This window comes from Salmo salar, chromosome ssa26, assembly GCF_905237065.1.
Source record: "Salmo salar chromosome ssa26, Ssal_v3.1, whole genome shotgun sequence".
In the NCBI taxonomy this organism is placed as follows: Eukaryota; Metazoa; Chordata; class Actinopteri; order Salmoniformes; family Salmonidae; genus Salmo; species Salmo salar.
The window spans coordinates 32,743,077-32,757,500 of record NC_059467.1 but is presented as its reverse complement, the minus strand read 5'-3'; the positions used below and the strand labels follow the sequence as shown (position 1 = coordinate 32,757,500).

At 46.6% G+C, this 14,424-nt stretch overlaps 1 protein-coding gene across 5 annotated transcripts in view; it reads right to left on the bottom strand.

Annotated features, from left to right (window-relative positions):
• LOC106593245 (fibrillin-1) overlaps positions 1-14,424 on the bottom strand; it is a 165,071-nt gene that overhangs the window by 129,221 nt on the left and 21,426 nt on the right. For all 5 annotated transcript variants that reach the window (XM_045708841.1, XM_045708839.1, XM_045708837.1 and 2 more), the window contains exons 4-6: positions 10,500-10,598; positions 8,130-8,225; positions 6,868-6,963 (exon numbers count right to left, since the gene is read on the bottom strand). In XM_045708841.1, the coding sequence (XP_045564797.1) occupies positions 6,868-6,963; positions 8,130-8,225; positions 10,500-10,598 (291 nt within the window). The remainder of the gene's footprint in view (positions 1-6,867; positions 6,964-8,129; positions 8,226-10,499; positions 10,599-14,424) is intronic.

Here is a 14,424-nt window from a genome sequence, read left to right as displayed (position 1 = left end):
CAGACTGAGCAGGAACCAGACTGAGCAGGAACCAGACTGACCAGGAACCAGACTGAGCAGGAACCAGACTGAGCAGGAACCAGACTGAGCAGGAACCAGACTGAGCAGGAAGCAGACGGCCAGGCCGTGCTGCTGGATCAACTGGCTATAGTCAAAATTGATGAGCAAGGAACTATTTTGTTTTAATTTAAGGTTAGGGCTAAGGTTAACGTTAGGGTCAAGGTTAGCGTTAGGGTCCACATGTTGGAGAGAAAGTGCACTTCCATCCTTTGTAGTTTGATCAGATAGTGCCGACCCAGACTGTCTCAATGCAGACAAGGCCTTCAACACCCAGCTGCAGACTGACCAGCAACACAGGGGTCTACAGTAGACTGTCTGCTCTGTCTGGTTTAGGGGAAGCAGAATTAGAGAGAATGAGGAGAGATTTCACTAGACGTCTTCTATAAATCAGCACAGAGATCTTTCTAAACACTGGCCAAGGTCTCTCTCTCATCACATTACACTGGAGCTGCTGCTATTGTCTGCTTGACACATAATCCATCTGACATGATACCTGCTCATTACAACCACACACACTCTCACACACACACATACTCACACACATACTCACACACATGCACTGGTCATTACAGACAGGAGATTGCGAGACAAGGAAAACTAGAAAGACAAACACAAAACCGTCTAAAGAAACCGCTGCATTCATTGTGTGTGTGTGTGTGTGTGTGTGTGTGTGTGTGTGTGTGTGTGTGTGTGTGTGTGTGTGTGTGTGTGTGTGTGTGTGTGTGTGTGTGTGTGTGTGTGTGTGTGTGTGTGTGTGTGTGTGTGTGTGTGTGTGTGTGTGTGTGTGTGTGTGTGTGTGTGTGTGTGTGTGTGTGTGTGTGTGTGTGTGTGTGTGTGTGTGTGTGTGTGTGTGTGTGTGTGTGTGTGTGCGTGCGTGTTCTGAGGTAAACAGGACAGAGCTGTAGGGTGAATGTGGTGTCATTCTAGCATTAATCTCTTTTCTTCTTCCTTCTCTTTTTACTGCCCCCTCCCCCTCCCCCTCCCCTCTTTACAGCTGGGGGATCCACCCATGTCCTCTTACAACATCTGGGAACAATCCGGCATGTTAACATACACTCTCAGTCTCAGCTCCCACCCAGCCCCTCTACAGGACTACAGTCTCAGCTCCCACCCAGCCCCTCTACAGGACTACAGTCTCAGCTCCCACCCAGCCCCTCTACAGGACTACAGACTTGGTGCCCCACCCAGCCCCTCTACAGGACTACAGACTTGGTGCCCCACCCAGCCCCTCTACAGGACTACAGACTTGGTGCCCCACTCAGCCCCTCTACAGGACTACAGTCTTGGTGCCCCAGTCAGCCCCTCTACAGGACTACAGACTTGGTGCCCCACCCAGCCCCTCTACAGGACTACAGACTCAGCCCCCACCCAGCCCCTCTACAGGACTACAGACTTGGTGCCCCACCCAGGCCCTCGACAGGACTACAGTCTCAGCCCCCACCCAGCCCCTCTTCTGGACTACAGGCTCAGCCCCCACCCAGCCCCTCTACAGGACTACAGACTTGGTGCCCCAGTCAGCCCCTCTACAGGACTACAGACTTGGTGCCCCACCCAGCCCCTCTACAGGACTACAGACTTGGTGCCCCACCCAGCCCCTCTACAGGACTACAGACTTGGTGCCCCACCCAGCCCCTCTACAGGACTACAGACTCAGCCCCCACCCAGCCCCTCTACAGGACTACAGACTTGGTGCCCCAGTCAGCCCCTCTACAGGACTACAGACTTGGTGCCCCACCCAGCCCCTCTACAGGACTACAGACTTGGTGCCCCAGTCAGCCCCTCTACAGGACTACAGACTTGGTGCCCCAGTCAGCCCCTCTACAGGACTACAGACTTGGTGCTCCAGTCAGCCCCTCTACAGGACTACAGACTTGGTGCTCCAATCAGCCCCTCTACAGGACTACAGACTCAGCCCCCCACCCAGCCCCCTCTACAGGGCTACAGACTTGGTGCCCCAGTCAGCCCCTCTACAGGACTACAGACTTGGTGCCCCACCCAGCCCCTCTACAGGACTACAGACTTGGTCCCCCACCCAGCCCCTCTACAGGACTACAGACTTGGTGCCCCAGCCAGCCCCTCTACAGGACTACAGACTTGGTGCCCCACCCAGCCCCTCTACAGGACTACAGACTTGGTGCCCCACCCAGCCCCTCTACAGGACTACAGACTTGGTGCCCCACCCAGCCCCTCTACAGGACTACAGACTTGGTGCCCCACCCAGCCCCTCTACAGGACTACAGACTTGGTGCCCCACCCAGCCCCTCTACAGGACTACAGACTTGGTGCCCCACCCAGCCCCTCTACAGGACTACAGACTTGGTGCCCCACCCAGCCCCTCTACAGGACTACAGACTTGGTGCCCCACACAGCCCCACTACAGGACTACAGACTTGGTGCCCCACTCAGCCCCTCTACAGGACTACAGTCTCAGCCCCCACCCAGCCCCTCTACAGGGCTACAGACTTGGTGCCCCACCCAGCCCCTCTACAGGACTACAGACTTGGTGTCCCACCCAGCCCCTCTACAGGACTACAGACTTGGTGCCCCACCCAGCCCCTCTACAGGACTACAGACTTGGTGCCCCACCCAGCCCCTCTACAGGACTACAGACTTGGCCCCCACCCAGCCCCTCTACAGGGCTACAGACTTGGTGCCCCACCCAGCCCCTCTACAGGACTACAGACTTGGTGCCCCAATCAGCCCCTCTACAGGACTACAGACTTGGTGCCCCACCCAGCCCCTCTACAGGACTACAGACTTGGTGCCCCACCCAGCCCCCTCGACAGGACTACATCTAGCCCCCAGACCTTGGACTGCCCCACCCAGCCCCTCTACAGGACTACAGACTTGGTGCCCCAGTCAGCCCCTCTACAGGACTACAGACTTGGTGCCCCACCCAGCCCCTCTACAGGACTACAGACTTGGTGCCCCACCCAGCCCCTCTACAGGGCTACAGACTTGGTGCCCCACCCAGCCTCTCTACAGGACTACAGACTTGGTGCCCCACCCAGCCCCTCTACAGGACTACAGACTTGGTGCCCCAGTCAGTGGTCAGATCAATAACGACTCCAAGAAACGTGTCATAATCAACTTGTTTGTGTTCTATTTTAGAACTAACTTTTACACATAATCTAAAAAAAGGCAGCAATTTATTGGGCACAAACTGAACTATCTCTGGATGTTTTGATTAGTTATAATGACGTATTTCATTCCAGAAGAGTTCCAATCTGAACCTCTGCAGAACTATGGCAGGACTCATCACTAGGGCTAGGAGTTTGCATGGTCAGGTCACATGGTCAGGTCATGAAAGCCTTGTGGCACTAGACGATACCTGAGTGTTTCCACAACAGCAGTAGGTCTTGTGTGAAGAGAAGACAAGAAGGGAAGGAAAGAGGGGAAACCCATCATGAACTGGGTCAACTGACTTTCCTGGAGACACTCCAGATATCATGTTTATACAGAAATCTGTCCATCTTTTCCACATTTCTCTGCTAGACACAAACCCTTCCTCTCCTTTCTATCTCCCTTTCTCTCTCTCTCTCCCTTTCTCTCCCTCTCCCATTCTCTCTCCCTCTCCTTTCCTCTCTCCCTCTCCTTTCCTCGCTCCCTCTCCTTTCCTCTCTCCCTCTCCCTTTCCTCTCTCCCTTTCTCTCCCTTTCTCTCCCTCTCCTTTCCTCTGTCCCTCTCCTTTCCTCTCTCCTTCACTCTCTCCCTCTCCTTTCCTATCTCCCTCTTCCTTTCTCTCTCCCTCTCCCTTTCTCTCTCCCTCTCCCTTTCTCTCTCCCATTCTCTCTCCCTCTCCTTTCTCCCTCCCTCCCTTTCTCTCTCTCTCTTCCTCTCCTTTTCTCTCTCCCTCTCCCATTCTCTCTCTCTCCTTTCCTCTCTCCCTCTCCTTTCCTCTCTCCCTCTCCTTTCCTCTCTCCCTCTCCCTTTCCTCTCTCCCTCTCCTCTCTCTCTTTCTCCCCCTCTCCTCTCCTCTCTCCCTCTCCTTTCCTCGCTCCTTCCCTCTCCTTTCCTATCTCCCTCTCCCTTTCTCTCCCCTTCTCCCTTTCTCTCTCCCTCTCCCTTTCTCTCTCCCATTCTCTCTCCCTCTCCTTTCCTCTCTCCCTCTCCTTTCCTATCTCCCTCTCCCTTTCTCTCCCCCTCTCCCTTTCTCTCTCCATCTCCCTTTCTCTCTCCCATTCTCTCTCCCTCTCCTTTCCTCTCTCCCTCTCCTTTCCTCGCTCCCTCTCCTTTCCTCTCCCCCTCTCCCTTTCTCTCTCCCTTTCTCTCTCCCTCTCCCTTTCTCTCTCCCTCTCCCTTTCCTCTCTCCCTCTCCTTTCCTCTCTCCCTCTCCTTTCCTCTCTCCCTCTCCCTTTCTCTCTCTCTCCCTTTCTCGTTCTCTCTGTCTCTCTGTCTCTCTCTCTCTCTCTCTCTCCCTTTGTCTCTCTCCCTTTCTTTCTCTCTCTCTCTCTGACCATACAACCATGTCAAACCATGTATATAAACGTAATGACCTATCGTGCCTGTGTGAATGTATGTGTGTGTCTATGTTTGTATGTATGTACGTACGTACACTAAGAACAAATTCTTATTTTGAATGATGGCCTAGGAACAGTAGGTTGTTCAGGGTCAGAACGACAGACCTTCACCTTGTCAGCTCAGGGAAGGGTGTGTGTCCTGCAACCTTTCGGTCACTAGTCCAATGCTCCAACCACTAAACTACCTGCCCCCATGCACAAAGCGAGGTCCATACAGAAATGGTTTGTCGAGATCGGTGTGGAAGAACTTGACTGGCCTGCACAGAGCCCTGACCTCAACCCCATCAAGCATCTTTGGAATGAATTGGAACGCCGACTGCGAGCCAGGCCTAATCGACCAACATCAGAGCCCAACCTCACTAATGCTTTTATGGCTGAATGGAAGCAAGTCCCCGCAGCAATGTTCCAACATCTAGTGGAAAGCCTTCCCAGAAGAGTGGAAGCTGTTATAGCAGCAAAGGGGGACAAAACTCCATATTAATGGTCATGATTTTGGAATGAGATGTTGGACAAGCAGTATGTACAGTATGTATGTGTGTGCGTGTTTGAGTGTGTGTGTGTGCATGTGTTCCTCAGCTGGTTGAGTTCTAAGCCCAGTATCAGGGTGGGACAGTCTCTAGGGACAGACACACACACACACAGAACACACACACACATTGTACCCTGTGTCAGCTCTATCTGAGCAGGGAAAGGACCAAATCATTTCAGATAAACAGAGAGCTTCTCCCCAGAACCAAATCTATCCTGTCAGTTATCAGTAACCCTGAAGGAAAGTAGCAGAGGCAAGGGTGCCATTTCAGAGTTAAGACGCAGCCCATCTGTGTGTGAGGAGGACAGCAATTAGTGTTCTGCTGTTAAACTAAATATTATCTTTACAAGGTCACTGCTACGACCTCCAGGGGTCACACCGTCGCTAGAGACAGAGACCTACGTACGTCTTGCATCTCCTCTTGTGTGTGTGTGTGTGTGTGTGTGTGTGTGTGTGTGTGTGTGTGTGCGCACGTGTGTGTGTGTGTGTGTGTGTATATGTGTGCGTGCAATCGTGTGTGTGTATACGTGTGTGCACGTGTGCGTGTGTGACTACGTGTGCGTGTGTGCATTTTTGTGTGTGTGTGTGCACATGTGCGCGTGTGTGTATACAGTATGTGTGCGTGATATAATGTGTGTGCACGTGTGTGTGTGTATGTGTGTGCGTGGTGTGTGTGTGTGTGTGTGTGTGTGTGTGTGTGTGTGTGTGTGTGTGTGTGTGTGTGTGTGTGCATGCAAGCATGTGTGTGTGTGCATGTTTTCTAAGGAGTTACTTTTGTGTCATTAATATCAAGAAAAGCTTCTGAAATCGAGAACAAAATTCTTAGTATTGCAAACAATAACAATGATATTGAAAGCAAAACATAAATCCAAAAGTATCATTTTTAAATGCGCACACAAATGAATTGTAAATAAATGCAATTGTGATCAAATGCCTTCCTCTTTGCCTACAATTATTTTTATGCCGTTTCAAGTTTGGCACATTCATTCCAACAGCATACCACCCGGTACCCACTGCTGGTTTTCCTCTGGAGCTGAGCAGGGTTGGTCCTAGTTGGTCCCTGGATGGGAGACCAGATGTTACTGGATGTGGTGTTGGAGGCCAGTAGGGGCACACTTCCCTCTAGTCTTTCTCTGTGTCATTAACAATCCCACCTATCATAACATGAAGTGGAGCTATTACTCCAAAACTGGTTGACCAATAAGGATGCATCAACTATGCTACCCTCTAAACCCTGCCTACATGGAATGGATTTATATAGAGCCTCTCTGCTTACTGAACTACTTTCTGTTTTTTATGTCTTGCTTTCAATAGCATTATCTTTATTTGCAATACTGGCCCAATAGTAACTCCATAGTTTTTTACCAGAGTTCAGAGCACACCAGGACGCTGGTGGGGGCAACCAACAGTAAACATCCAATAGGCCTGGACATTTTCCAGACCTCAGTTTTTCAGCAGATGTGGAAAATAACCGTCATTTAGGAACACAAGCGTGACAGGCGCAGCGTTCAACAACAAACCATGTTCTGGCCAATAAAACAGACTGTTGTGTGTGAAGCAAACATGTCACGCTATCAACACTGTCAGCTGTCCTCATTCTGAAGTAAGAAAATGTCAATTCTGACAGACAGACAGACAGACAGACAGACAGACAGACAGACAGACAGACAGACAGACAGACAGACAGACAGACAGACAGACAGACAGACAGACAGACAGACAGACAGACAGAGGTATAAATGACAACTGTGATCCTACCTCTCTCACACTGTGCCCCCGTGAAGCCGTAGGTACAAACACAGCGGTTAGGAGCCACACACCGTCCTCCATTCTGACAACCTGTCTCACACACCGCTGCATGGGAGAGAGAAAGACAGAAATACACCAGAGATCTCAGGTTAGGAACCCATCTATAGTGTTTATACAGTGTTTATACCGGTGGTTGTATATTGCTTGTATAGTGGTTGTGTAGAGGTTGTGTAATAGTTGTGTATTGGTTGTATAGTGTGTATATAGTGGTTGTGTGTATATAGTGGTTGTGTAGCGGTTGTGTAATAGTTGTGTATTGGTTGTATAGTGTGTATATAGTGGTTGTGTGTATATAGTGGTTGTGTAGAGGTTGTGTAATAGTTGTGTATTGGTTGTATAGTGTGTATATAGTGGTTGTGTGTATATAGTGGTTGTGTAGAGGTTGTGTAATAGTTGTGTATTGGTTGTATAGTGTGTATATAGTGGTTGTGTAGAGGTTGTGTAATAGGTGTGTATTGGTTGTATAGTGTGTATATAGTGGTTGTGTGTATATAGTGGTTGTGTAGAGGTTGTGTAATAGTTGTGTATTGGTTGTATAGTGTGTATATAGTGGTTGTGTGTATATAGTGGTTGTGTAGAGGTTGTGTAATAGTTGTGTATTGGTTGTATAGTGTGTATATAGTGGTTGTGTGTATATAGTGGTTGTGTAGAGGTTGTGTAATAGTTGTGTATTGGTTGTATAGTGTGTATTGTGGTTGTGTGTATATAGTGGTTGTGTAGAGGTTGTGTAATAGTTGTGTATTGGTTGTATAGTGTGTATATAGTGGTTGTGTGTATATAGTGGTTGTGTAGAGGTTGTGTAATAGTTGTGTATTGGTTGTATAGTGTGTATATAGTGGTTGTGTGTATATAGTGGTTGTGTAGAGGTTGTGTAATAGTTGTGTATTGGTTGTATAGTGTGTATATAGTGGTTGTGTAATAGTTGTGTATTGGTTGTATAGTGTGTATATAGTGGTTGTGTGTATATAGTGGTTGTGTAGAGGTTGTGTAATAGTTGTGTATTGGTTGTATAGTGTGTATATAGTGGTTGTGTAATAGTTGTGTATTGGTTGTATAGTGTGTATATAGTGGTTGTGTGTATATAGTGGTTGTGTAGAGGTTGTGTAATAGTTGTGTATTGGTTGTATAGTGTGTATATAGTGGTTGTGTAATAGTTGTGTATTGGTTGTATAGTGTGTATATAGTGGTTGTGTGTATATAGCAGTTCTTACGTTGACCACAGTGGTTTCCCACGTATCCTTTCTGACACTGGCAGTGGTCATCAGCACAGCTCCCACCATTCATACAGCGGATGTTACAGTTTTGGACTGGTGGGGGTTGGGAGAGAGAGAGAGAGAGAGAGAGAGAGAGAGAGGAAGGAAGATACACGAGAAGAGAGAGAGAGAGGATGGAGAGAAGGGGGAGACAGAGAGAGAGAGAGAGAGAGAGAGAGAGAGAGAAAAAGGGAGTGAGGGGGGGTTTGTTACACCCACACCCACACCAGACCCAGTCCCACACACACACACACACACACACACACACACACACACACACACACACACACACACACACACACACACACACCAGGTTAAGCTTACAACACAAACACACAGATAGGGCTACACTTTCAGTACAAACGCACCAAGATTCCCTCCGAATTGTGTTTATCATAAATCCCATTCAGATATAATATTCGCTCAAATTGATTGTGTGAAAACAGATGAGCACACGGCCCAACACTGCTCTGAGCTGCTCTACTCAACGCTGCAACAAGGATTAGTAGATGTTGACTATGGAATTCTTCCAACACACACACACCCATTCTGCCCTGAGACTGAACAATCAGCTTTCACAGTTCAGCTGCTATTCAAGGGAGAGCGGCACGGCAAAACAGATCAATTCTTCATGAGCTCTGTGCTGTATGGTGGGTTGTTTTGGAGAGTTATGTTAAGTTTTGGTGGAGTGTCGTTGCATATTTTACATTCTGTGCAGCTAGTCTTTTCGGTAAGGCAAGAAACAGGAGAACACTTTTTGAAACAGAGTGAAACAGGGAGGTACTATCAAAGTATTTTGCTACGGTGTGCCCTACTAACACCACCCTGCTCCCAGCACACACACTCTAACACGACCAGGAGGGAGAACCCTGAGACAGGATATGACATCATCCAATAGTCATGGTAGAAACCACAAAACAATCTGGACTGTAGCGATCACTGCCAAAACAACAGCCTCCCTCCTCCCTCCATCCCTCCTTCCCGCCCACCCTCCCTCCTAGTCCATCAGCTCTAACAGCCCAGCCCTGCAGCTCTCAGCTCTCTAACTCTGGAACTCTGAATCTCAGTTCTCCAGAGAAGGAAACAGAACAGATTTCTGCGTCTGAGTTCTCTGTTTCACACCTCTCAACACCAGACATTGTTTATGCTGCCCTGCGGGAAAAATATTACAAATATGACGGTTCCCATGTTGCACACTTCAGTGATGTGTAACAGTGGGTCTCTTTTTTTTAAATCCACAGAGGAGAGTTAGAGGGAAGCAGAGGGGTGTGGTGGACGTAGACTTGGCTGACTGGGTCCAAGAAACATTTCTCATACATGGATCTAGAATATCTATTATCTGTTTCATATGTTGAAGTCCTTGTTAGTAAAGGCAGTGAAAGGCTTTTGAAATGGAAGAATGGATACCAGGCTAAAGTAAGGTGGTGATAGACTACAGTCAGATGTGGGCTGGGGTGTGGTGGGCCTGGGGATAAGGCTGTTCCTTCCAGAACACAGTTCACATCTATCTGGCTCATACAGGGAAACTAAGGGCTGGATTCATTCAGTAGATCAGCGTTATAACCGCTTTTGCGGAGACCGCATTCACAGTAAACGCTCTATATGTCATCTCAATCAAAAATGACCTTCACATTTCAACCGCGCTACAATGCAGATGTTCGGCGCTACAGACTGAATCCAGTCCCTGTAAAGCAGTGTTTTATCTGAATGTGTAGAGATACGGTTGATAGACACTATTGTACATCATTCTAGATTATTGTTCTGCTCTGTTGTACATCATTCTAGATTATTGTTCTGCTCTGTTGTACATCATTCTAGATTATTGTTCTGCTCTGTTGTACATCATTCTAGATTATTGTTCTGCTCTGTTGTACATCATTCTAGATTATTGTTCTGCTCTGCTGTACATCATTCTAGATTATTGTTCTGCTCTGCTGTACATCATTCTAGATTATTGTTCTGCTCTGTTGTACATCATTCTAGATTATTGTTCTGCTCTGTTGTACATCATTCTAGATTATTGTTCTGCTCTGTTGTACATCATTCTAGATTATTGTTCTGCTCTGTTGTACATCATTCTAGATTATTGTTCTGCTCTGTTGTACATCATTCTAGATTATTGTTCTGCTCTGTTGTACATCATTCTAGATTATTGTTCTGCATCATTCTAGATTATTGTTCTGCTCTGTTGTACATCATTCTAGATTATTGTTCTGCTCTGTTGTACATCATTCTAGATTATTGTTCTGCTCTGTTGTACATCATTCTAGATTATTGTTCTGCATCATTCTAGATTATTGTTCTGCTCTGCTGTTGGTCTGACAGTACCTGACATGGATCCACAAGAAGGAGCGATGGACCCGGTGGGACAGGTACACATGTTGGGTCTGGAGCAGAACCCGTCTCCACACGAGCTCCGACAGATGGCTGCAGAGGACCAGAGAGACAACACATGTCAGTACAACACACACACCTCCTAACCACACACAGTCTGCATGGATCTAGAAACCCAGTCATCTGAGTTGATTATGAGGAGGATATTACAGAGATTCTCCTGATCTTACAGGAGAGCACATTCAAATGTTATGCCCATAGGGCCTAGAGTTTGTACAGGTCAGGTTACCTGGTTAGGAAAAACTCTGGTCCCTCTAGTCTACAATAGAAGGGTGTCTATTGGCTGTCACTAGCTTCTCCCCCTTCAGTCTCTCACTGTATAGTTGAACATCCCAGCTAACCAGAAGAGAGACCTCATCAGGAGCTTTCATTTGAAACATAAAACTCCTGTTGGCCAGTTATGTGTGTTCTGTTGCTCAGCCCTCATCATGGCTGGGCTGGGTTTAGTACTGTAATACTGGTGCCCATCTGGTAGGACTGCTGCGCTGCTATTTTTTACCCAGTATTCACTACTTTTGGGTGGACATACAGTACAGACTTAACGACTGTATTCAGGAAGGCAGCCTGGAGCTGGTACACCCACCCCTATCCCTCCTGCTACCATAGCAACCCCTCCCCCCAGCCCAGTCAGGTAGAGGGAGGCAGGAAGCATGGGGAGAGTGACCCTGTGTCCCAAGACTCCACTGCTAAACAACGTCATTAGAGGAAGGCAGGCAGGCAAACAGGCTGCAATCACAATCCCAATCACACAGTCCTGTGCAACCCACCACCCTGCTACGGGCTTCCTGAACCCAACTCTGATACAAGTTCCCTGCTTTCCTGAGAGAGAGAGAGAGAGAGAGAGAGAGAGAGAGAGAGAGAGAGAGAGAGAGAGAGAGAGAGAGAGAGAGAGAGAGAGAGAGAGAGAGAGAGAGAGAGAGAGAGAGAGAGAGAGAGAGAGAGAGAGAGAGAGAGAGAGAGAGAGAGAGAGAGAGAGAGAGAGAGAGAGAGAGAGAGAGAGAGAGAGAGAGAGAGAGAGAGAGAGAGAGAGAGAGAGATGCCTGCTACTCTGGCCAGGGCAAAACAACATCTCAGAGAGCAGACCCATTCAGACTCAGGAGACAAACTGACATCACCTTTCATTTGACTGAAGTATCACTTCACTGTTTCACTTCTCTGATCTGAACAGTTCAGGCTCACTTTAACCCTGGCTTAATAGCATATCATGTTGGTCCCACGCACATACTCTATAGTAAGTAGCCTACGGACTGGGGTCATTGGTAGCTTGAGGGTTAAACACCTTCAGTAGGTTTTGATTTCCAGTCTCATCAGAGTATGACCGGATAGCTAAGTATTAATGAGTTAGTTATCTCAGAGCCACGCTGTGTCTGGCTAAGCTAATTGGACAAACAGCGCTAGCTGCCCACAGAGAGAGCTGGACCGCCTCCCTACTGCGCCACAGGACATGGTGGGCCAGAACCACAGCGTTCTGGAACAGGACCGGGTTCGGGCCCGCCCACCAGCCTGGCTCAGACACAAACACACTAACCTCATAGTGTTACAAGCACTCATCATACTATACTCAACAATACACAGTACACCCTGCCTTACCGACACAGACATATTACTATGAGACAGTCAGTACACCCTGCCTTACATACACAGACATATTACTATGAGACAGTCAGTACACCCTGCCTTAAGTAAACAGACATATTACTATGAGACAGTCAGTACACCCTGCCTTACATACACAGACATATTATTATGAGACAGTCAGTACACCCTGCCTTACATACACAGACATATTACTATGAGACAGTCAGTACACCCTGCCTTACATACACAGACATATTACTATGAGACAGTCAGTACACCCTGCCTTAAGTACACAGACATATTACTATGAGACAGTCAGTACACCCTGCCTTACCTACAAAGACATATTACTATGAGACAGTCAGTACACCCTGCCTTACATACACAGACATATTACTATGAGAGTGAAAATACACCCTGCCTTACATACACAGACATATTACTATGAGACAGTCAGTACACCCTGCCTTAACTACACAGACATATTACTATGAGACAGTCAGTACACCCTGCCTTACCTACAGAGGTATATTACTATAAGACATACAGTACACCCTGCCTTACATACACAGACATATTACTATGAGACAGTCAGTACACCCAACCTTACCTACAGAGGTATATTACTATAAGACATACAGTACACCCTGCCTTACATACACAGACATATTACTATGAGACAGTCAGTACACCCTACCTTACCTACAGAGGTATATTACTATAAGACATACAGTACACCCTGCCTTACCTACAGAGGTATATTACTATAAGACATACAGTACACCCTACCTTACCTACAGAGATATATTACTATAAGACATACAGTACACCCTACCTTACCTACAGAGGTATATTACTATAAGACATACAGTACACCCTGCCTTACCTACAGAGATATATTACTATAAGACATAGAGTACACCCTACCTTACCTACAGAGGTATATTACTATAAGACATACAGTACACCCTACCCTTACCTACAGAGGTATATTACTATAAGACATACAGTACACCCCGCCTTACCTAAACAGGCATATTACTATAAGACATACAGTACACCCTGCCTTACATACAGATGTATATTACTATAAGACATACAGTACACCCTGCCTTACCTACAGAGGTATATTACTATAAGACATACAGTACACCCTACCTTACCTAAACACGCATATTACTATTAGACATACAGTACACCCTTCCTTACCTGCAGAGGTATATTACTATAAGACATACAGTACACCCTGCCTTACCTACAGAGGTATATTACTATAAGACATACAGTACACCCTTCCTTACCTACAGAGGTATATTACTATAAGACATACAGTACACCCTGCCTTACCTACAGAGGTATATTACTATAAGACATACAGTACACCCTGCCTTACCTACAGAGGTATATTACTATAAGACATACAGTACACCCTACCTTACCTACAGAGGTATATTACTATAAGACATACAGTACACCCTACCTTACCTACAGAGGTATATTACTATAAGACATACAGTACACCCCGCCTTACCTACAGAGGTATATTACTATAAGACATACAGTACACCCTGCATTAACTACAGACGTATATTACTATAAGACATACAGTACACCCTGCCTTACCTACAGACGTATATTACTATAAGACATACAGTACACCCTACCTTACCTACAGAGGTATATTACTATAAGACATACAGTACACTCTACCTTACCTACAGAGGTATATTACTATAAGACATGCAGAACACCCTACTTACCTAAACAGGTATATTACTATAAGACATACAGTACACCATACCTTACCTACAGAGGTATATTACTATAAGACATACAGTACACCCTACCCTTACCTACAGAGGTATATTACTATAAGACATACAGTACACCCTACCCTTACCTACAGAGGTATATTACTATAAGACATACAGTACACCCTACCTTACCTACAGAGGTATATTACTATAAGACATACAGTACACCCTACCGTACCTACAGAGGTATATTACTATAAGACATACAGTACACCCTACCTTACCTACAGAGGTATATTACTATAAGACATACAGTACACCCCGCCTTACCTACAGAGGTATATTACTATAAGACATACAGTACACCCTACCTTACCTACAGAGGTATATTACTATAAGACATGCAGTACACCCTACCTTACCTACAGAGGTATATTACTATAAGACATACAGTACACCCCGCCTTACCTAAACAGGCATATTACTATAAGACATACAGTACACCCTGCCTTACCTACAGAGGTATA